Genomic DNA, 24,849 nt, shown 5'->3' on the forward strand with positions numbered 1-24,849 from the left:
TTAGTGGATATCCTTGCACAGTCAAGCTCTCAGTGCAGTAGTTCAATGGCTTTTTTAGTCTTCACAAGACAATGATATGAAAAAACTCCAAGGCCATATGCAAATCTGCATCTCCCAGGTAACAGGAAAACCCACTAGCAACATTTGTATACAGCACTGGTATGGACTGTAAGCAGGTGGGGATTTTTATTGCTCTATCTGACAAGTTTTAAGACATGGCATGGGATCTACCATATGAACTTATAATATCATCTTCAGTTCTTCCTTGTACATGAGAGGGGGAAAAGGCAGATGCGCGTGATACACGTTGCTGCTTCTGGAATTAAACTATTGTTTCGTTCCTATGTAGCTACTAGTTGGCATATGAAGATACTGTTGGTGTCCTAGTTACTGAATGTGTAGCACACTTACAGCCTGGTGCTATTGACCTTAAGTATGCTTTAGTGTTGGACCTTTAGAAGCTGGCTCTCACTGAGTGATATGGTCAATGTGCTCTCCTAGCTATAAATGTGCAATGGAAATTAAATTGCACCAGTCATCCATTTGCTGAGAAGCACAGAGCAAGTTCAAGGATCCTTGGCATCTGTAGAACATGTAACTAGAAGCTATACACTGGGGAGCAGAAGAGAAGTACAGTTTTTGTTCTGATGCACAATAGTGCTGATCAGGACAGTAGCAAGCTCAGAGAAGCAATCGTCTCTTCTTTGCCACCAGAGCACAAAATAAGAAATGTTAATTGCTGCATTTGAGAACTGCTGGCAGGAAATAAGGTGAGAGATGCTAAAAGATTTTCTTTCCTTCTTCCTCCACCAAAATGACAAAGCAAATGCATCCAGAGCTAGATACAATGTGGTAAAAGAGGTGGAAATGTTAGGGAGAGTCATAGAGTGGGAAATGTCATGGTTCCCCAGCCCTTAACTTCTATGAGAATGAACCTGAATGATTGGGTTTGTCCCAATCATTAAAAGAGAAGCACTGCGGAACTCTCCCTTTCAGCCACTGTCTCAAAATAGTGGCAATATTCAGCCAACCAACAGGCAAAGCCAGAAAACAGATCTTAGACAGTGTCAGGAGAAGGATGTCCCAAACCCAGATGAAACAATAGACTAGCTTCATTCACCCTAAGGACTCAATGAGAAATGTCAAATCCTGGCACTGGAATTTGTAGGGAATAAAGGAAGGTTTATTGTAAGTACTGTTTTCTATTGGATTTTACCATTGAATTGTTTTTGCTGTGTGTATGTAATGATGAAGGCTGAATGACATAAATGACTATCAATCAAGGAAAGTTTGTCATTTCCCTGCAGATTTTGATGAAAATTTAAAGGGAAAAAAAATCCTCATGGGATTTTTAAACACTCTGGCTGCAGTGGGAATGTGAAAGCACTAGCTAAAAGGTCCATACGATGAGCAGGCCTCTGCTCTGTTTATAAACCAAGCCTTCTGTGTTTATCATATATTACCTGATGTGCGTTGACCGCAGTACTGTATAAACACTGCTGTTTTAATGTGTTCTGATTGTTCTTTAATTATGATATGGTGAACAGAAGTGGGTAAGTACTATAACAGTCCAAAATGTATCATCTCTGATTGTAGAAGAACAAAGATTGTTCTTCATTTAATCTCAGAAGCCGTGTTTATACCTTGCTGTTTATCCATCTTGTTTTAACAATTAAGAATAGTAGAGTATGGCACAGATAATGTTCTGGGAAGCACTCTGGTTAAAAATGACTACATGTATTTGTGTTCCTGCCCCTTTCCACCCTCCGTCCTCTTCTTTCCCCCTCACAAAGGGTCTTGGAAAGCCAAGAATAATCTGAAGAAAGTCTTTTCAGGTTGTTATGGGCTTATGATTTGATTCCATCTCTGGCAAAGGGAAGCAGTGCTCTGAGTCTTATATATCACACAGTAAAAAAAAGAGAAGTATTAGCACCTGAACAGGGCAGTACTCTCAGGTGACATTTAAAAAAAAAGAAAAAGAAAATGAAAAGCTAATGGGGGGCCATCCAGCTAAGAAATGTGCTATGTTGAATTATATGCAAGCAAACCTACTACATGATTGCCTTAACTCATTTACCGGTGATCAAAAGGGTGTTGACTGTTTTCTTGCATTTTTATAAAGCTGCACCATTAAACTGCAAGGTTCCTTCTTTCTAGCATCTTCAAGGATCCAGGAAAAACAATGGAGTCCAATAGATAAATTAATGATTATGTCGGTAGCCATGTCTTCACCACGCGTCATTACCATACAAGCTGGTGGGGAAAGAGATCCAATTTAACTGAAGCCACAGCTTCTAATCAAAGATACATGGTATAAGTAAAACAGTAATGTTGCAGTGCTAGTACTTCATTTCATGCTATATCTGTTCACAGGTTCAAATATTTCCCTTGTCAATGGAATCATTTGTAGCTAAATAAAATATTCCGTGATTATTCAAGTATATCGATAAAAAGGACAGTGCTAATAAATAAAACACTGGGCTCAATAATACAACAACTTTATGCATGTGACTCAGCAGGAGATACCGACAAGCAGTGGCCACTGACTGGGGCCCACTGTACGTGGGCTGTACAAGTTGTTCTGCGTGTCTAAATACGGATGGGCTGTACCACACCCATCGCGGAAGGGAGGATTATGTATCACTTTTGTATCTAGCCTATTTCCTGTGTTCGTTGTAACAGCTGCTAGTCTTGTAGGAGTGTTGGTGGAACTGGGGTGCACTCTCTGAGGTGTTGCCCATGACAAAAACAAGCAAGCGGTCTGGTCTTTAAAGTAATTTGCCTTTGATAATCCCATGACTCTTTGGGTGTGCTTCGTCCTCATTATGCCTGCTCTCTCTGCTATCCCGTTCCTGGTTGGGAGATGGCCACGCAACCGGCGTGCGCACTCCGGCTTCGGCCTCTCGCTCCAAACATCACCAAGCCTCAGCACCTTCACAACTTTTCCTCGGCCGTCTGACCTTATCTAACCAAACAAAGGCCAAAAAATGAGATTTTGAGAGACCCACCAAATTTGGCAGGTATGAAGCTTCTCTTGAACCGAGAAAAATGAGTTAAGAGTTGAAAGCAGCAGGGAAACATGACACTACTGGTTGACTTTGCCGTGAGCTCCTTCCACCACTATAGACCACGTGGCGGACCTGGCAACTTCCTAACCAATATGTTTAGTTTTTTGTTTGTTTTTATCTGTTTCTGTATCTTTTTGTCGTTGCATGACCTAGAACTAAAAAGCTGCCTTCCCCCTTTGTGTGTATTTGAACGCGTAGTTCCTTTATTGGCAAACAAGCTAATGTTCTTCCGTGAAGCATGAGCTAACATCAACGTGTTAACATCAATCTGCTGACTTGTAGTTTGGTTGCTCTTAGGTATCTTCTGTTATAGTTTTTTTTTTTTTTTTTCCTTTTTTTTTCTTATTTTCTTGCCTTTTTTTATTTGCTAGACTCTTTTTGTTGAGCCATCTTCCAAAGAAACCCACCCTAAAAAAAAGCAAACCCACTAAACAAAATAACAAAACAAGGCAAAGGTCACGGCAAGGTCATTAACAAGAAGATGTCACCTTGCTGTCTGCTTCCAACTCTGGATTAATTCAAGGATCTCACCAGTCCTTGGTTAATGTATCCAACCAACTGTGTGCCATACACACACAAAAATTAAGTGAACATTTTTTAACGAGAACATTTTAGAAAATCTGCATGACCTGCACCTACACATAGATCTGACCAAAGGGCAAAAGTAGCTTGTCCGTACATGCATGGTGCATGATAATTTATATGAACTGATATCCTGTAAACTATTCACTGTACAAAATAGACAGCTTTATGTAGTGACATGCCCTTATGTTACTAATTGTATGTCAAATATCATAGGGATTGCATCTGTGTATATATATGTTCACCTGTATGTATACATAAATTACATACACTGTAGTTTGTATTTTTTTTCCTCCTCAGTTTAGATATTTTAGATTTCCCTACATGTTGAATACCCCGTGGTCGTTGTCTTTAGCCTGATGTGCTCTCTCCTTTATATTGCAGAACCGCATGCATGAATCATTGAAGCTGTTTGACAGCATCTGTAACAACAAATGGTTCACAGACACATCCATCATCCTCTTTCTAAACAAGAAGGACATATTTGAGGAGAAAATTAAGAAATCTCCATTGACAATCTGCTTTCCTGAGTACACAGGTAATGAGAAACTAGGGTTCCTTTTTAAACAATGTGCACTACAGTGCCCAGTAAAGACATGGACGGCTCAGGGTAATGGGAGAGTCAGTCTTTCAACTCTAGGTTGTTGTTTTAAGGTACCTCTCAGGCAATGATGATAAGATTCCAATCCTGCAACCCTTCAACAAAACTCCCAGTGACTTCAGTGGAAGTTTTCTTTGAATAAAGGCTGCAGAATCAGCTCCCAACAACTTCCACTGTCTGACAGCTGTTCAATGGCCCATGTGAAATGTGTTGATGGTTTAAGCCAAGTTCGTAGGGGACAAATCACCACTATCATTAAAATGGCCACATTTGCCACTAGCTGATCCCTTATTGGCCATTTCAGCAGGAAAGCCAAGGCCTGAATGAGCATGGAGATGGTACTATGTTCCCACCTCTGGAAACTGTGCCTCTACTTGAGGCTCATTGGTTGGGCAGTTTGGCAGAGGTTTAAAGAACCTGGGCTGTTTGTGAACAAAAGGTCTTATAACCGCTTGGGAGCATGACACCTCATAAGCATTGCCATCCACCAGAAAGGACTCAACCAAAAAACGAACAAGTAATTACAGCTTAATAGACACACAGTGTGGAATACTCATGCCATGGACAAATAAAGACAATGAGTCTGTAGCACAAGGCCACTCCATTTTATCTGATTCAGATAGCCAGCTTAGTTTTCATGTGCCTGGCATTAATACCAATATTTGGCTCTTAATAGTGCTTTTCATCAGTTGATTCTTGTGTTATGCAGGAGGTCAGACTATATGCTCTGATGGCCCCTTCCGGCCTTAAATTTGACAAATCTCAGAGCACTTTACAAAGGAGGTCAGTATAGTTATCCCCAATTAGCAGATAGGGAAACTGAGGCACAGAACACTGAAGTGACTTGCCCAAGGTCATTCAGCAAGCCAGTAGCAGAATCAGTGCTAGTCCAGTGCTCTATCCACTAGGCAACACTGCATCTAGGTTTCTGCTGCAGTAGAGTGTGTAACAGTCTCTCTCTTACCCAATCCACAAAAGATATGAGTTGTTCCAGCCACCACTCACAGAGCTAGGGCACTTTAACTCAGCGTGTAGCAGCTTGTCACTGTAGCTGTGGAGGTCTCAGTAAGAGACATCATGGCAGTTGTCACACTGATATCAAGCACTTTGATGCAGCTGTGCTTAATATTCGATGAGCTGGACATTGGATTACCCTGGAGAGCAGAATCGAGGTGCTTTACCTGAACAGCATGCAGGAAGCCCCTCTTTTGACTGCCTGCCTCACGTCTGACCTGTTGATGATCAGAACACTTCCTCCTGCAAAGTCGGGGGTTGTGCTCTGCTGTGCCACTCCGTAACGCACCACCTTCCACAAACCTTCATTAAAATTCTGAGCCGGCATAACAATTAACTTTTACAGTAATTAATTATTTACTCTTGCTGGAAACATCCAGATGAATTGAGCTGACAGACAGAAAAGCAGGTCTCTTTGTCAGTCAACAGGGTTGTGAACCGAGTATACCAAGGGCATCACAGTTCTGGGGCATGCCAAGAAATCACTAACCATATCTGGGCACTTGATTCCCACTATGAATGGGCAGAGATGATCCATCATTCTTTCGCTGTGCCAAATGCTAAATTAATATTGAGCTGAACTGTTCCCTTTGTATTCAAGAGAAATTCTGCAGCTTACTCTCTCAGAGAAGGGTCAGATATTTATTTGGGGATGGGGTTGTGAGATACTTGAAAGAATCTGACCAGTAGATAAAGCTAGTTAGCTCGCTAACTAAACATTTCAGCCAACAAAGGATTTTCTATACTCAAAGCCCATTGGGGCAATTTTGAATGAACTTGTAAGGTCCGTATGAATGCTTAGGCATATTGTAGAAATTAATTACGTTGCCATAGAAATACCCCACTCTTAAGGAATTCTTACAGCTATTTTTAATTACGTGGAGACGTCAGTGGTAGGTAAATTAAGAACAGAATGAACTTAGTTTTATAGTGAGTCTTTCATGCCAAAGGAATCTCAATACAAGTAATGAGTTAGATACTAGCCGCTAGAGCATCATCTGTGGCTGCTAAGGCCTCAGATAAATAAGAAGGGGGAAAACAAATGTGGCTTTAAGCCCCTTTGTAGCATCCCAGTATCTGGGCCTGGCTGGGAACCAGGTCAGTCCCCTGCATAACTTAGAGGACATTCAAGACTGTTCTAAATTGCACGCATCACCCACCACTGCCCAGCACCATTCTGGGAACTGCCAGGATGTAAGGGAGCCTCAGCCATACTCCTTTTTCCCATCCGCTGCCCCCCTTGCCCCAGGAGAGGGACGGCATAGGAGTCAGGACATGGCTTCTGCATGACCACGTTAACATCTCGCTGGAAGGTAGGCTCCTCACTCAGACCCCAATTTAGCAATGAACTTAAATACACGCTTAACTTTAAGCACATGCTTTGGGATTTAAGCACATGCTTAAAGTTAAGCTCGTGCTTCAGTGCTTTGCTGAACTGGGGCTTTCAGGCCAAAGTGAAGATGAGGATGGGGTAAGTTTACTCGTGTCCTCAAAAGTCCATCTCGCAAATATCACAGAAAACAAGCCACTAAAGAAATACCTGCAAGCTGGCCTTTTGGCATTGTGGAAAAGCAATGTTAAAATGCAAGGGTTCTCTACTGCTAAACAGAATTAATTGATGAGCCTATAAATCAAACAAGGGGCTTTTAAGATCAAGAGTTGGTTGCACAAAATGCTTTTATTACAATGAAGATCCAAATGTCCTGTAGTTCTGCTGACTGACACAGAAATATTAGAAGAATGCATCCACAAAGGGGCCTTTCTATTCAAAGGCACTGTCAGTTTCTTTCACCTTAATTTACCCCATGCTTTCAATTAATCCACAGCACTTGGTAAAGCTGTGTCAGAGTCACATGGGCACATTCTATCATGAGTCACAATGCTTTATCTCCTATTACCCTCAGTGGGAGTCCAATGGCTAAATCCTTGTGCAATCAACTGACAAATTTTCCTTTTATAAAAAAAAAACACATTTATTTTGGCAGGACAAGAAATTAAGGCTATTGTATCCAAATTCACATCCCAGTGGAAGTGTACATACATAGAACATAATTATCTAACATAGAATCTGAGCAGCAAAAGAATGAAAGAAGAATGTTTATTATTTTCTGCACTCCTGCTGCTATTTTAAAACAAAATCTTTAGAAGCAAATAATAGGCTTTTGGCATAGACATTTGGATAGGGAAGAGGTATAAATCTTTGTGATTTATTTGACACAGTCTAAGCTGTACTTTCACAAGTAGATGTCACTACAATGATGATGAATGATTTCTGGAACTGATTGAAAAATGGGAAATTTTGGGGTGAAAATTCATCCATTTTTTCATTAACATTTGAAACGTTAATGACATTTTTTACATATCAATTCTGAATTATTTTGACCAGCCAGTCAAAAAATGGGATGAATTTTTCATTAATATTGTTTGTAAACATTTCATCCTGGCTTTGAAATTGCAATTGTTGATTTAAAATGTCAGAAAATCAAAATTTGGAAATAGTTGGCCAGCTCTAATAACCTGCACTTTTCTGAGCAATCACTGCTTTTCGGCAACATTATATAGAATTCCTTCTGCTTTCCTCTTTAAAATTACTTCAGTACTTATTGCCCTCAACCTCTGCACTGCCCACTATCCTGTCCATTTCACCTACGTGCACTATCATGCAAGGTACCAGTGATCCAGAAAAAAAATTTAATTGGCTTCACAATCAGGAGAGCATCTGTTCTCATGCTAATTTTACAGAGTAACTCCATTATCTTCACTCTGGCAAGTGAGAGGAGAATCAGACCCATAGATTGTTGCTTAGGATACCCAGTAAGAACTAGCTATGTTTATATAATGATATATTACTGCTAAATTCACATTGCCTTCAATTGAAGCACATTCGGACCCTATGTTTGGAATTGTTTTAATGTGTGTTTTCCTTTCTTCTTGGCTTCTCTCATAGGCCCTAACACTTTCACTGAGGCTGTGGCCTACATCCAATCTCAGTACGAGAGCAAGAACAAGTCCCCCAACAAGGAGATCTACACGCACATCACCTGTGCCACTGACACCAACAACATCCAGTTTGTTTTTGATGCTGTTACGGATGTCATCATCGCCAACAACCTGCGTGGATGCGGACTCTACTAAACCCCTCTTCCTCTCGCTTCTCTCCCCAAACACGCCAGGAAATGCTCTCCCATTCAGGTTGAAAGGTTTCTTTTTTTTTCCCCCCCAAAAGATGAAGATGAAGAAGAAATTATATGAATCCCCCCTTCTGCCCCCAAAAACCTTTGCAGAAAATTCTGCTTTCCCCTAGATGTTCTCCCCACCCCTTTCCTTTAATCTCCTCTATATCTCACCATCATTCAATTTTAGAATTGGCAGCCAGTGTTCATGATACTGCAGTGGGGACTAATAGAGCCCCTAAAAATGTATTTCAATGACCAAAAAAGGCCTGTTTAAAAAACAAAAATTGATTTTTCAAAACCTTAAAAATATTTGACATCAAAATAGCAGTTTGGAGTCAAGGGATATTTTTAATTCTCATTATTATGTTTCTTTTTATTCTTTTTGGAAGCTCCAGATGCATAGTACTCACTTTGGAGACACATTCTGGCTCCAATTTCTATCCCAAAGTTGAAACGGTCAGGGTAGACCACATCGACAAGACTTTGGTTGAGTTTTGGAATTTTGCGCAGGGCAGGGGGGCAAATATTTGAATGACTAAAACAGACAGACTGAGGTTTGCTGGTGTCTTTTACTAAGAAAGACACTATAACAGAAGCTACTAAGCATTGTCTAAAGGTATTCGTTACCAATAACAGTTTTACCTCAAGCTTTCAAAATTAATGTTAATGATGTTTCTCTAGCATTGTCAATAATCCATTTGTTATTCTAAGACTATCCTTATTCTCTTTATTTGACAACCTGGAGCTACTGAACTGTCAAAGTGGGTAGTTTCTGGACATTTGTGTTGACAACACTCATGTAATCAGACATTAGTGGCAAGAGTTGTCTTGCCTGAAGTTTTGAGTAATGTACATTTCCTAGTATAACTAAACGCATACGAATGTGGATGGAGTCATTCCTCAGAAGGGAGAGAGTATGTGTTGGACTGGCAGGCATCAAGGGGCACTCTAAATCAGGTCCCTCAGTGGTCACCAAGAGACGTTGGGATCAATGCTCCCCTGCATCCAAGCTCTGTTAAATGCAAGGGTCTTTAGGAATTAGTTATGACTCCACACTACAAACACCAGCCTTAGCTGGAGCATCTGAGGAGTTGCTGTAATTTATGCCATTGGCCTAAGGGTCCGAAGGGGTTTTAGGCCAGGAGAAGATTAGCATGGAGAAGTTGTGCCCTCTGCCCTCTCCTATGCAGGGGAAGGTGGCTGGCCAAGGAGCCAACTCTGCCAGGATGTTTCCTTTCTCAAAGGGACATTTCCAGATGGAATCTGTCCACTTTGCCCTATGTGAGCAGTACAAAGTGGACCGAGCAGACCAGAGACTCTGGCACACAATCAGAAATAAGCTTCCCGTGTCTGGGCCCCATAGCGGGGTGCCATAATTTAGTCTCTTTGGAAACACCAGGTTTTGTAAGGTGAGGCATGAGCGTGTGTGTGTGTATATGGGGATCCGCCTGCTTTGTGCATGTACATAGAGCGTATGTGTGTGTGCGCCTACACACAATGAAGTGAACCCAGATTTTATAAAGGTCTCAGGGGGCCCCCAAAATCTGTATAAAGTCCCAAGTTTCATAAAAGCGTATTTCAGACTTCTATAGAACTTTGAACTCAGGACTAGATACCAACTATGGAGAACACAAATTTAGATATTAAATGTTCAGAAAATCAGGGCTGACCTGCTTATGCTCTCACACACATACGCGGAACTTTCCCTTTGTATTTAACAGCAAAGAGTCACCTGTATCTGTGGTGGAGATTTCCAGCAAAATTTTCAAAAGCACCTAAGTGACTTAGGGGCCTGTCCCATTTTCAAAAGTAACTTAGGGCCTGGTTTTTAAAGGTCTTTATGTGCCTAACAAGGCTAATAGTCTCCTAGTTGGGAGTTAGGCACAAACACGCTTTTGAAAATCACACTAGGCACCAATCTGCATCTTTAGGTACCTAAATACCTGTAAACGTAGGTTCTTCAGCAGTACCAGAAACATGCCATTCATTTGTGCTGTTGCTTACCAATGTCCCCATGAAAAGCAATACTAGATTATGTGGCGCATCTTACAGTTTTCCTTAATGATGGGCCTTGAATTAAAAAAATTATTTGCTTTTCCCAGTTGGCCAGCGGCCACCTCACTTTGATTGGTTCTTTCAGTTTAAAGGGGTCAGGGAATCAAATATTCACACCCAATGGGGTGGGACAGCAAAGGCCGATGTGATACTAGAAAGCTGGAGCTGCTGGTCGCTGTCAGGACTGAAATTGGTGATGGGCCAAAGGAGCTAGTGTTGGATGCAGGGGTGTTCAGATCCAAGGCATGAGCTTGATCCATTGTAGAAATAATGGCTAGTAGCCACAAAATTTGGATATGGATCCAAATTGTCCACAGATCAGCAGTGCTCAGATCTGGGATTCTGGGTGGGGCTCATGTCACACACCTATATACACAGACATGCACAGGCGCGTGCAGCCATTGTTAAAGATTCCCTTTCATTGCAATTTGTAACTCTATAGCTGATGATATGGGTTGTTTATATACTCATGCAGTTTTCTTAGGGCAGTGGGGCTAGGGAGTTGCTGTGATCAGTGTGATGGGGAAGGAAGGGAAAGTGAGAGCAGGAGAGGCAGGGAGGCGAGGGTGAAGGGAGCGGAGGAGGCAGGCTTGCAGGAGTGGCAGGAGAGGGAAGGGTACTGGTGATGTTCAGGAGAACAAAGACTGGGGGCACTGAGGGGGAAACAAGTGGGTGGTGGTGGTACGCCAGCAGCTTGTTGAGATTATTGGGAGGCTGTAGTTCTGGGGCATCTGCTGACATGCAGCTAAGGTGACGGCCGTGGCTTGAGGAGAAGCGAGAGCTCTGGTGTGCTCCTGCTGCTATGGACGAGGCCTCTAGGGGGAGGAGGGAGGGTTTCAAGCTCTGCTCCAGAAGGCCTTGTGAAGGCCCCAGTGGTGGCTGTGCGAGGAGGGCATCTAGACCAGCCACACTGGCTCCCAGGAGAGGGCAGGGAGGACCTTGCTTACCCTTAACACTTTACTATATTTCGCATGTGTACCCATTGGCCTGCCCACGATCCTGGTCTGTGTGACCCCTACCATGAAGTCTCTGGCTTGGGTTATGGTCTAGAGAGATCACACCGGTTTTCATACAGAGATGGCTGATGAATGGCTGAACAGGACACTATCAAAATATTCATCATGATTTTTTAAATGATCTTTCTCCTCTCCATTTGTACTAACTCCAGAATGCTAAACTACTTCCTTAAATAGCAAGAACCAGATCAAACCTATGCTATTTTATAAGCTCTAAATGCTGGGTTCTCTACCGGACCCAAATACACCCTATCTTTGGAGACAGTCAGAATTTAGTATTCTTACAACTACACACTACAATGATTAGTGCTATATAACTGCCACAGCAGAGAGACACATATGACTGCAAAGAGTCTCGGCAGGTCTCACGTTCTTTCTGTGGGGCCCAGCATGTACGCTGATCTCGTGCAGGCCGAGATTTCCCTGGGGCGCTCTGGAGTATCTCTGGCACAGATAAGATCTGGATTTTCATACAGCCTGTCCCCAGAAAAGATAATGCCAGACCTGACTGACCCACACCGCATTGAAAGTAGAGGCCTGTTTGGGTTCAGGGGATGGGGATCAGTGACAGAAACAAGAATGGGGGCAGGGACGGAGACAGCTGCATGGGAGCAGGCTGGAGAGCTGGAAGCGTATGGTCAGGAGAAAGGAGAAGGCTCTGGTTGAGTTGGCAGGATGGGGCAGGAAAGCGGGGATGAGGAGAAGAGTGATACTGGTGGGGTGACTGGAGAAAACTCACAATCTGGGAAAATTTAGTTCTTCCATATGACCAAAAACGTGCGTATAGGATATTTGTGTGACTCATACTGTACCAGTAGTTGAACCCAATAATGTCCTCCAGCTGTAAGAAATTAACAGAACATCACCTTTTTATCAAAGCAAGGTAGTGGTTACCCTTGTACAATTATATTAACGCCTACACTAGTATAGGTCTGTATAAATGATAATCAAATAGTGCTAAATTATTAAATAATATCTCTCATTTCATATTCAAGCGTCACTGACTGCAGGGCAGGGGTCTGCAATAACAACAGGAGTGGTTCTAGTGTAGTATTGTCCCTTGCTCTTCACTGCTGAGGAGGAATAGCCTTCTTTCTCCCAGTAGTGGAATATCAAAGTGCAGCCTGAACCTTAAAATAACTCCCCAGGCGATAGCATTCATGAAGAATCAGCCAGCGTGTTTAGTATTCCTGCTCCAGCCTTTAACCCTCAGACACAGGAATCATGGAGTGAAGTTAAGTACTTGTGAGAGTCTTTATGGGATCAGGGCCTAAGGTAATTCCTTTGAAATCAATGGAACTAGTCAGAACAGTAAATGTAAGCAAGTGGGTGCAGGTTTGGGCCTGGCTCAGCTGGCGGGCAATGTGAAAACCAGATCAACTACAGGGAAGCTTTATAGAGTTGAAGGCTAGAAGGGACCAAAATAAATGGGCCATGCTGGTTCCATGGAGGTACGCCACTGATTTCAGTGAGGTTGTACTAGGGAAAATGAAAATTTTGCAGCGTCTACAGATAAAATGAAAAATAACTAATGAGCTCGATTCCTTGCCTTCCTGTTCGGGACGACGTACAATGGGAACCTCAGGGCTCCTTTTCCATTGGAGGGCTTTTGGGGGCTAGGAAGCAGAGATTTCCCTACACCCTCCTAAACTGTCCCATCCCTCGCCCCAGTGTTCAACTAGTCACATGCAGTGTTGTCAGGTTAGTAGTTTTTCACAAACAAAAAGACCCCTGTACATTCTAACATCCCCTCTAATTTCAATTCCTGAGGAAAGTACTACCAGGAAGTAAGCCTGCATGGTCCAAAAAGGCTACCCCAGTTCCCTGGTTTTTAGAGGTGATTTGGCATATGAGGCTGGGAGTGATACCATTGGTAAAATGTTGCCCTTGGGCAAATGAATTTATACTGGATTTCTAAAATCTGGGCCAAAAATCTGAATATTACACTCAGTACATAACCCTGTGCACTGATGCTGATGACTAATGTGAAGGAGATGCATATCATTTAAAGAACTGAGCTATGAAATAACATCCATTTATCTAATTAACTTGAAAATGTGTAGATAGATAATGGTGCATATACACAAATGTCTATATATAATCACTTAGCACAACATGAAATGCCAAATATACATAGCATAGAACACCAAAGACTATCTCATTACAGTTAGTAGAAAAAGCTTTGGCCTTTATTGAATTTTAACATAAGCAGCTGCTCTATAGCACTAGAAGATGGGATCCTTTTTTTTTTTTTTCTTTCCTGGGGTAGAGTATTATCCTGTTTAGTAAGTACAGTGATGGAATCTGTTCTTATTCAAGATGGCTTGGAGGCATAAGGCCAGATTCTCCACTGCCCTGCACCTTGTGTAATCAATTACATCTGTGCAGTGTGAGTGCCAATATTTTGCCAATCTGACCGATAGCATTTTACAGCCACTTTACATTGCTGTAAATTACACTGCAACATGCAGGACAATGGAGAATCAGACAACGGAGTACTCATCTGGAATTAAATCCGGATCCAAACCTCTTCCAAGATTCAGGGCCTGTCAAATACAGTATTCTGGGTCAGACTAATCTCTCCTGTAGTGTAGCAAATGAGCTGTGTGTTGTGTAATCTCCATGGATTGATCTCTAGGGGCTGAATCCTGACTCAGAATTCACTCAGGCAAAACTTCCAATGAACTTCATGGGAGATTTTTCTCAAGAAAATTGTCAATAAAGACTGCAGGATTTTGCCCTGGTTAATTCAGGAGTTTGTAATAAACACTATATTCAAAAGGATTTTTAAAAGAGATTTAAAACAACAGCAAATTGGAGGAGAAAAACACACACACAACCCAACAACCTACCTCAAGAAACTATTGACCCAATTTGGTCCCATTTCGATGTCTCTTGTATTTGTACCTGTGCATTTCTGCTTTGCACACACACAGATGAATGGACATACAATATGAAAATTTGCATACTCTCATGGCTGGTGACCTAATCAGTCAAGGGCAGGTGTATCAAATCTCATTTTGCACTCACCACTCGGCTCATTTGTGCCTAAAGTAGACTCACCATTAAGCATGCACAAATGCACTGTGAAAATTAGGCCCATGCTGGGTATTTCCCACAGCTTTGCATAATAAAGATCTGATAGGGAAACAGAGCAAGTGAAGAGAGAATAAATATTTTTCCTTGTTCTTTGAGTTTTTGGTCTTGGTAGTCATCCGGGGCAGTGTTTCAAAAAATAGAGTGAAATCCAGGCTTCAATTAAATCAATGGCAAAATTCCCATTGACTTGAATGGGACCAACATTTAATTCACAATGCCTTAAAGGGAGGCAGATTTCTTTGGGCATCTGATCCCCTGCAAAACCCTACAGAGGACTAGCCAGGAAGCTTCTTTCATGGTTTCCATGTTGACTGGATATAGGCATCCTTTTTAGCCATGTGTATTGAACATTTGTGCATGTCTTAGACTCATCCTCCCTTTTTATATAATTGCTCATACCATATGGGGTTTCCAGTGTAAAATACAACAGACTGAAGTAAATAGTTGGATTTAAATTAACCTGGACTAAACTACTATAAACATGAGAAGTGCCAGAATAATGCATTTAAACCACAAACGTGGTAGAGTCCAAGTAGGCTGAGCTCAGGAATGGAAGCTACAAGTTCTGTTCCCATCACTGACACCAGCTCTGTGGCTCTGGGTAAATCACTTAACCTGCCTGCCTCATCCTCTCAAATGTAAATTAGTTATAATCCTTATCTGCTTCACAGAAGTGTTGTGAGGATTAACTAATAAATGTTTGCAGAGCATTTGGAAGATGAAAAACTCTGTGCAAGGACTAATACGATTATGATTTCTACTTGATGGTCTTATGTAGACTTTGCTTCCAAAATCTGTCCCCAAGACATTACTCATCAATCGATTCTGTCATTCCCCCCAATTCTTTTCTAGTGGGCTCGCCTTGAGCTGCCAACCATTTTCCCACTGCTTATTCTTTTTATTAAGTAACCGTTATAATTGCAGGAATTATGTATAAATAAAATAGTGAGATTCACTAAAACCTTCTTATTGCACAATAAGACTGTCCCTTGTACTAAGGCTGTATCCTTCCGCCTTCAAATCCCTTACAGTCCCCAGAGTTATTTTTATTTATAACACACACACGGACACACACAGTGTAGCATGTACGTTGCATTGGTACTTGAAATCACAACAAAAATTATGTTGGGGAGTGGGAGGGAAGGCATGACGGCTAATAACTAGTGAAAATCAGCTAAATTTATACCTCCCTACACTTTGGTGCTAATGTGGAAAATGGCCACAGGTGCCTTTTTATTCTGCTAATGTATTGTGAAAGCTCTCTATGTTTTAAATGACTCAAGTCCCTAGCACTGTATCATTACCACCTGTGAAGGTGCCGCGCTGCATGAGTTGCATTCGCAGTCTTGGAATGGGCTGTCAGCATCAGTAAAAACTATATGAGCTCCTGACTTGCCACACCATTAGTAATGGGGTTCACTTCCTCAGCTGGTGTCGATGCCCAGTGGGGCAAGGGGGGAGGGGGAAGGGACCTGGGCCCACCCTCTTCTCCGGGTCCCAGCCCAGGGGCCCTAACAGTAGCAGCTATGCACTGCTGACAATGCTTCTGGCTGCAATTTTCCCCGGGCTACTTTCCCCCTCTGTCCTTTCAGCTTCTGGGGTTCCCCACCCCCTCTCTTCTTGGGCAGGGTCTCTTCCAATCCTCCTGCCTGGGGAAATCTCTCAGTCCCATTCCTCCCCTTTTGGCACCTTTGAGCCAGGGAAGCCTCCCTCCCAGCGTTCCCCTTCACCTGGTTCTTTGGTCTCACCATGAGTCACCACACTCCTCCAATACTCCAACTCTTCCAATACTCTAACCAGCTCCCCCCACTCTCTCACACCCTTCTGGAGCAGGGGTTTTTATCAGGTCTGTGGCTGGGCCTTAATTGGCCTCAGATGCTGCTAATTGACCTGTAGTAACCCCTGTTCAGTCCACAGGAAACAAGGGTCTGACCATTCTGGGGCTTATGCATCTCCCATCTATTACCTTCTTGCTGCCTTCTGGCCCTGCTGTCTCACAGTATGTGGATTAAAAGCCATCATGGTTTCATCTTCTACAAAAGAACGCTATGTTATAGAGCAAGGATTTGAATGTCGGCAAATGAATACTTAGCCCGGGCCCAGTTGTGCCACCTTATTACACACACAGTCCCATTGATTTCAGTGGGACTACTTGTGTAGTAAGGTACCGCTCACCATAAGTAAGAATGGCACAGCTGGGGCCTCAGATAGTAGGAGTAGTAATAAAACTGCATTGGAAATGTGCATGCTAGGTATTAATATGCATTTTAACGGGCAGACGTCACACCGCCACTTTTACATCCAGCTTCAGGAGCCTAGTCTAGAATCAAAGACAGGTAAAAGATCTGCTGGGTCCTGAATCCATCCACCTGCCAGTGCAGGATTGTTCCCTACCATCTCTGCTCTAGAGTTGTGTCCAGTCTAGTTTTAAATGAATCAATTGGTCAGTCTTCCATCACCTCCTTGGAGACACTGGTCCACCATCAATCTACTCTCTCTGTTAGGATGTTTGCCCAATATTCATTCTAAAATTTCCTTTGCTTAGTTTTGTCCCATTCCTCTTAGTTTTCCTTCTTTGGACCAGCTCATGTCCATGGTTCTATTTGGAGCTAACAGAGAAGGAGATAGACGCAGACTCAAAGGGAACAGATAGAAACATGACTGTCTGCCATGCTTGCTTTATTGTTCTTGCAGCAAAACTGACTCTAACACGAAAGGGAGGCTTAGCCCTGGGGAGTGCTCAAACATTTAAAGAGACGAGACATCCCACCTGTAGGCTGCCATCTTCTGCAATCTCATTTGTTTGTCTGGGACTCACCGCACAGGCTATCCAGCATCCCCAGCAGCATTTATACACACCAACCAAATTCAGCCCTTTAGTACACAGGCACACCTCTAATTTCAGTGAAGCTGTGTCCAGTTACATGAGAGCCGAATTTTGCCTAGGACATATCACATAGCTGTTCCTGGACAGTAGACAGTGGCCAATATCGAGATGGGTGGAGGGTTGTGCTGTATTTTCAGTCAATGCAGTTTTATTTTACAGAATGCAAATACCCAGGTAATAACTCAGTAATTACATATGGGTCATGTGCTGTGTAATTACAAGCTAAATTATAAGGGGAGGAATTATTTGGTTATTGTCTTCAAAATTACTATTACTATGGGATCTAAACTGAGAATTACATTCTGTTTTACACAGCCAAAATAGAACATCTTCTTAATTCACTTTATTTAATTAAACCTGTAATTACATAGTAGTTACACTTTCTTTCAGAGGTACATGGAAGTGACATATAAGCTCTCTCTTCCTGGTGCCATTGGAGTCATTGGCAAAACTCCCAGATCCTTATTCCCTTTTTACATCCCCTAATTTTGCATCAGTTTAACTCCCCTGATTTCAACAGACATCATCATCAACACACACATTCTATAGAGGACTGTTGTGTCAGCCAGAGTGACCACGAATGGTGGTGTTGCACCAGGCATTGTGTAGTGAAGTTCCTAGATCTGGCTCCGTCCTAAGAATCCATGAATCTCTGGGATGTTCCCATGGGCAGCACCAGGTAGGGTCAGGACATGCATTCTTTTGCACATTGATAGACAGTTTGAGAGCATGATATGGGGGTGTGTTTTTGTCCGTCCTGGCAACATGGCCACTCTTGAATATACGGGGTGATAGAAGGAAGGCCAGATCTCTGCAAGATTAGGACATTTGAAACAAAGTCTCACCACTTTATGCTCAGGATTTGACACTGACAGTGCATATGGAATGCCTCTAGCCACTCCAAGTCTGCCTATAAGACTTATAACAGCATTATTAAAGATTTATATTAGTGAAAATGGTAGGAGAATCAGTTCGCCCTGACTTCAATGGGAGCAAAAGCAGGCCTTAGTGAGTACCTGAGTAACCACCAATCAGTCTTAAAAGCTGAATTTAGCCATAAATTGAATTACTAATGATTGGAGTCTGTATGGTATTTTCTCTTTAACTATACATGGTTTTTTAACTTACAGCTAAACAATCCACAGCCAACTTTCACTGAATAGTTGCTCTGTAGAAGGTTGCACCCTGTGAAAGATATGTTATTGTAATGGGTTCTTAGTCACTTGGTACAATCATCAGGCAAACCGAAAGGATATTTCACCTAGAATTAGACATGTAGCATGTACATTTTCAGAAGTACTCTGAGTTGGTCTATCTCTGCTGGGTCAAACTCTAATTGACTTCAGTGAGAGCAGAGCTAGGACAGCACGGAGTGCCTTTGAAAATCCCACCCATTCATCTTCTTTCATAGGGCAACTTGAAAAGCAACATTAAAGGTCACTGTCCAAATATGTCATCCGTTCTGTGGCTTCCGATGACGTGGAATGAATCCAGGTTGTCCCTCTGGAGAAGGATCTTAGATGGCAGCACTTCACTAGCTTTTCCATGGTTTGTATGGCTTCTCCACATTCTTTTATCAGGCTGCCTTTCATTTTCCAATTGTGTAGTAGGTAATTGCAACAACCATATGAGGTTCTGATATGGTGCACTGTGATCCATGTCTTATTGGTGAAGGCAGGAGGCTGGTCAATAGGATCCGTAATCAGGTCTTGATTCTTGACCCTGCAGTTTTTCCACAGTGTCTGCCACTTGTCTTTTGATGACAGATCCCATCCAGAATTCTTGTGGACAATATAAACTATCCTGCATCTCAGACTCTAGATGTATCACAGAACTGATACACACACACATTGCATCACAAGGCGAGCACATCAACCTCCACCTTTAACAAAGGCTTGCCAGCATTACTGAACCCAGTGATGTAGTCATTCAACATGCAGTGCTCTCACTGAAGTTCTGCACCTGGGAAGACTACAGAATGCAGCCTTACACGAGCTAAATTTGAGCACTTGTCAGAAATCATGAGAATTCCACAAACAGTAATAAATGGCCTTTGTTAAACCACAAAAGCAGCACTATCCTGTGATATCTGCTAAAGAAATTGTGGATCATAGATTAGCAAACCTTTTGTTTAGCAAACAATTAGCAACGCTTTTGTTATGGTCTCCCACAGTATTATAGCCAGCAAGTTAAAGTATGGATTAGATGAATGGACTATAAAGTGGATAGAAAGCTGGCTAGATCATCGGGCTCAACAGGTAGTGATCAACAAGTGCCCCAGGGGTCAGTCCTGGGCCGGTTTTCTTCAACAACTTCATTAATAATCTGCATGAGGCAGTGGATTACACTCTCAGCAAGTTTGCGGTTGATACTAAGCTGTGGGGAGTGGTAGATATGCTGGAGGCTAGGGATAGGATACAGAATGACCTAGACAAATTGGAGGATTGGGCCAAAAGAAATCTGATGAGGTTCAACATGTGCAGTCCTGCACTTAGGACAGGAGAATCCCATGCACAGCTACATGAGATCATGGATGTTGGCAGATGTAGACCTGCATAAGATATTACCCTGTGAATGTGATTATGAAAATAGACAATTCTGTGTTCAAGCCAGCAACCCTAGAACTCACTAGAGGGACTTCTCACTTGCACTGAAAAATATGGTGAACGTGTGCGAGCTGCAGCAAATTCAGAAAAGCTATTCTTTGCTGCTTCCTAGGCAGTGATATTTTTTGGTCACAACCCAATCAGGTTCTTCACAAACCTAGCCAGCTCCAAGTTACTGAACTAGAAGAACCAAACTGAAGTATTTTCACTAGGACCAGTTCTAGATTAAAAAGGCTGTCTAGTGACAATGCTAGGGCTACTATAATTTCAGATTACTAATGGGATTGTGCAAATCTCAAAGGCGGTGGATAACATTGCGAGGGATCTATCCCAGATGATCAAATTGCATATGATTCATAACAGTGAAATGTAACATAGCTCCAGACTGGATCTGATGCAGCAGAAGTTAAATGTGTTCATCTCTACCCAAATTCCTTCTATCTCCCTGCAGCAGTACTTCAGAACAGGGATACAGTGAAAGATCCTGTTGCAATCTTGCATTGGAGAATATTTGTTTGCAACTGCTTTCCAGACCACAGTGCCCAAGAGCAACCAGCCAGCTTTTCCCCCTTCTGTGCCAGAAAATTCTGCCCTTGTGGGTATTCAAAATGGATTTTTCCTTCTTCCCTTGCTGTATCTCAGACTTTGCATGGACACCAGCAGCAGCGGAGACAACAGCCGTTCAGATGTACTGGCCACCACAGGATACATCAGCCTGCCCCTTTCTTTGTACTAAGCTCTAATGGAAACTGCCTCTTTCCACCGCTTAAATTCTGGTTGGGATGCACATTTGGCCTTTGGGTTGTTGGGACTAGCCACCAAAAACAAAGTCACACAGGAGACCCACCAAGAAAACCTACTGATGTAGGCAAACCAGGAGTTAGAATATGCCCAGAATTCAGATAGTCACTGATAGCAATAGTCCCTGGAGAACAGTGAGCTACCAGCACTGCCAACAGTCTTGAGAGTGGTAGTAGAACATGCTTGCTTAGTAGGGTCTATGATCCTCCCTCATTGTTTGGTCTTATTTTTACCCAGACGGGTCCCCTAATCCCTGAGCTGCTCCACTAAATCAGGAATACATCACTTACAGCGAAAGTAAACCCTTTTGCTTGCTTTGCCTTATAGTGGCCTCGTTACAATTAGATCGCTACTGAACTGGGATATTTGGTATTTAACGGCTCCACTGCCGCCGCATGCCTCCACACTCCAGAGTCTGTTCTGAGGGGCCTTCTGCTGAGATCATTGTGATCTCATGTCTCCGGTATGCTGCAGGGTGACTGGTATGGGAGGTGCATACCTGGCTTGTGAGGCTGCAGTGAAGAAGTTAACTCCTTGTTTCCCATGGATCATTTCTACCTCCCACCAACCACAACAGAGTGATGTTTAGTGATACCAGGAGTCCTGTGAATTCCTCCCCACTGAACCGGCCAGTTTGCTGCCTATGCCGTTGTGGCTACTGTACGCATCATAGCCTGCTCTTTCTTCTCTAGGAGCTGGACGCAGTCCCACAAATGCACCTTGGGCAGGCCAAGCCGCTCAGCGTGGGCTCACAGACTGAGCCAGGTTCAGCGTCCAAGGCAAGGCAGCATTATGAAAGCTCAGCCTAGCACCACCGAAGCAGCTTGTGGAACTAGCCAGATCAATAAACAGATCTGATTTTCCTAACCCAAAAACTACTTGTAAGTGTGGTGTTACCTAGCAGTTGTTCTGTCAGAGGGATTATATTATCCCCGCAGCAAAGTGTCTGAGGGACCACAGAACAATTCAGAAGAGGGTTTCAGAATGGAATCCGAAAGATTTTCCAGTCTTAGCCATGGCATCCGGACTGGTAGGACCATAACTGGAAGACATATGGTCCACTGGGTAGGGAACTGGGAGATCTGGGTTCAATTCCTGGCTCAGGCTACGGCCATTCGCCATGGGCATAAGGTGGCACAGCTTCACTGAAGCCAATGGCATTGCCTCCAGTTACACTAGCCAAAACGTGGTCCTCAGAGCAGAAAGGGGCATAGACATGAGCATGGCACTGTAGCAGTCATATCACCAAAGGCAAATGGCCAGTATTGAACCGGAGGGTGTTAAAGAATTACAGCTGTGTTCCTTCTCCATCTCATACACTGGGCTATGTCCTTGAACTGTGAGACCTCCATTTTGCCTCTCCAATACCTGCCTTTGCACGTGTCCATGGGACAATTTAGGGGTGCATATTTAGGGGCTGCGGGGTGCTCCTTGTCAAAATGTGGCCCTGTGTGTTTCTCCCCGATTTACCCCCTGCAACTCTGCGGATATCCACAGACCATTTTTTGTGGCTGGTGGATCAGATGCAGATCTCAAAGCAGGAAAGCTGCGTACAGCTCATAGCCTTTGAGGCTGCTTCCCTGCCTTCAAGATCCAGAGGTGGAAGCCGTCCGATCAGTTGTTTGGTGGGGGACAGGGAGCTAATCAGCAGTTTGGCGGGGGGGGCCTGGGCTGGTGACCACAGAGAAGCAACAGAAGGATGTAACAGTACCTGCTCTGAAGCGCTACTCTCTCTTAGCTGTGACTGCTGCTGGTTTGGTGATCAAAATGGGAAAGAAACTTCTCAGCCAGCACCTTATATTCTGGGGCAGAAGGTTTTGGGAAGAATCTGGAGTCTGAGCTGACAGAAGTGTTGATTGTTTGCATTGACCCAGCTTCCCCCTCAGTGTCAGCTCTACAGTAAGACGGGGTTGGCGTTTTACCCTTTGCCTTGTATGTTAACCCTGCAGAGACAAGAACCTCAAAAACCATCTGATGTCCTTGAGGTTCAGGAAGAGGATGGGCAGCTCCCACTTAGGGAATGAGTCAGGGGGCTGTAGGAGGAGGGCATATCACACTCTTCCTTGCCAGGAGAGATGTCAGAAACAGGAGCAAGAGAAGGCAGTAAAACTCCATCGCCCGAAGGAGAGAGCTAGAGGAGCTACTGACTTCCTTGCTTGATGTGACCACCAGAGAGGAGGTGTAAGAGATGGCCTGTCCTGGAGGCTTAGGTCTGTAGGTCCCACAGCACAACTAGGCAGCGTGACATTGTGTGAGAGCACAGGGGAAGTGGCAATGGGGAGTGGTGAATGCATAGCTTGGCTCATGTTTCAGAGCCACTCAATCTCATGGAAACTGGAGGAAGGGACTGGTGGTCCCGAAAGGTGGAGGTTTGCTGCCATGTATTTTTCCTCACAGTGCCTCTAGAAAGAAGGTTTATGGCCAACGCCCAATTGACACATGACGTTAACAAGTGACTCTGTGCTTACAATCCCCCACAGGGGGGATGAGAGTGAAACTTTCCCTAGTGCCTCGGTAACCAGACTAATCAGCATTTCCAGTGCCACGCACACTGGACAGCACTGAGCGACTGGACAGTATGCTGGGCTTGCTGCCCATTTTATGCTTTAAACTGGTCCCTCCCAGCACACTTTCTATGGCAATAATGCAGGGCTGGAGGCAAGGACAACATCCATCCTGCATTTCATAGGGCAGTCCTGATTTTTCACACGTCACTACCACAACTGTTGTGCACAGCATTGAAGGCAATGGGAGAGTCACAGATTTATTTCCACTACGCAGCACTGTGATAGGCAGGTGATGCAGATGGGCATCACGGGGCAGATGGCTGGGGGTTTGGAGACACCACAAAACTATCCTGCAGGTGGCTCCCAAATCCTAATGTAGACCTGGCCCTTTAAGACGCCGCTTTCATGCTAATTTTGGAAAAAAGGATGTTTAAAGACAGGCAGTTTACTACATTAAAGTGTTTGTCCTTTTCCTAATGTATCCCTCCTTCTTTACCACCTGTGCCTCCCCCTGTAATCTAGGCCCTGGCTCATAACACTATCCTGACTGAATTAAAGTCTGCCACTTTCCTCCCTGCCATCCATTTTCCCCTCCAACTAAATAGAGGAATAATAACATACACAGCACCGTCATTTGTTTCTATTCATAGGCATTTGTGGACCATAACTGTCCTCCAACTTCCCCACTGCCCCCATCCCCTCCACTTCATTTCTCATTCCCAGCAGCGACTCCTTGGCCTTTTTTTTTAAGGAACCCTGAAGTCCGCTAAGATTTTTCTTTTGCCAATTCCTTGCTGAATCTTTTTTCTTGCATGTTCAATGGCCCAACTTGTATTAACTGTAATTTTGTATGAGAGTGACTGTCCATTTGTTTAATAGATTGTTAGTGTTTGTAATAATTTATTGGCTGTCAGTAATGTATTTATTAGTTACAAAATGTTAATAAAGTGCCAGCTCTTTTCTAGTGTGAGAGGGTTTTATTGTGTCTCCCTTTGAAGCCCTAGAAATCTCTGAATTAACAATACCCTTACCCCGTACGCACACACATACACACTACTGGAGCGGCTGCAATGACTTTGATGGAGCCATCACTCAACTTCTGCAGATGTTTGCCAGATCTCCATTCTCTTGGAAATATGGAGCTTTAAAAGGATACTGATAAAAGGTATTTTTTTAAAAATAATGTATATCCTATCTTTTTCTCTTAAACTTACCCTTGTTTTCAATTGCTCCTTGAAAGCTTGAAATTAGAGGCTGTTTCCTTACAAACATATTTTAACACTGTATGGTCATGTCTGTAAGATCATAAGCATGTGAGTGAGTGGCTGTTGTCAGAATTTGGGGGTATTTGTGTATATTATTTACATTGTGAGCCAGATATCAGCTGTTGTCTTGTATAATGATCTGAAGGTTTGAAATAAGCATGTATATTAAATG

The 24,849-nt window shown here is 43.1% G+C and overlaps 1 protein-coding gene and 1 long non-coding RNA gene across 3 annotated transcripts in view; both read left to right on the plus strand.

The window, feature by feature from the left end:
- Positions 1-24,849, plus strand: part of GNAO1 (G protein subunit alpha o1) — a 268,026-nt gene that overhangs the window by 220,456 nt on the left and 22,721 nt on the right. The window contains exons 7-8 of one of the 2 annotated variants that reach the window (XM_067551989.1): positions 4,035-4,188; positions 8,213-10,726. The exons of the other annotated variant lie outside the window; for it this stretch is intronic. Of the exons in view, the coding sequence (XP_067408090.1) occupies positions 4,035-4,188; positions 8,213-8,400 (342 nt within the window). The 3' untranslated portion in view covers positions 8,401-10,726. Of the gene's footprint in view, positions 1-4,034; positions 4,189-8,212; positions 10,727-24,849 lie in introns of those variants that run through there. 2 annotated transcript variants of the gene reach the window in all.
- LOC137155623 (uncharacterized) lies at positions 13,799-24,376 on the plus strand. The gene is made up of 2 exons (XR_010920585.1): positions 13,799-19,046; positions 20,556-24,376. It is a non-coding gene; the product is annotated as an uncharacterized lncRNA (long non-coding RNA).

Source organism: Emydura macquarii, unplaced genomic scaffold (assembly GCF_026122565.2).
Source record: "Emydura macquarii macquarii isolate MOO-44397 ecotype Brisbane River unplaced genomic scaffold, CSIRO-AGI_Emac_v2 contig_295, whole genome shotgun sequence".
Classification (NCBI taxonomy): Eukaryota; Metazoa; Chordata; order Testudines; family Chelidae; genus Emydura; species Emydura macquarii.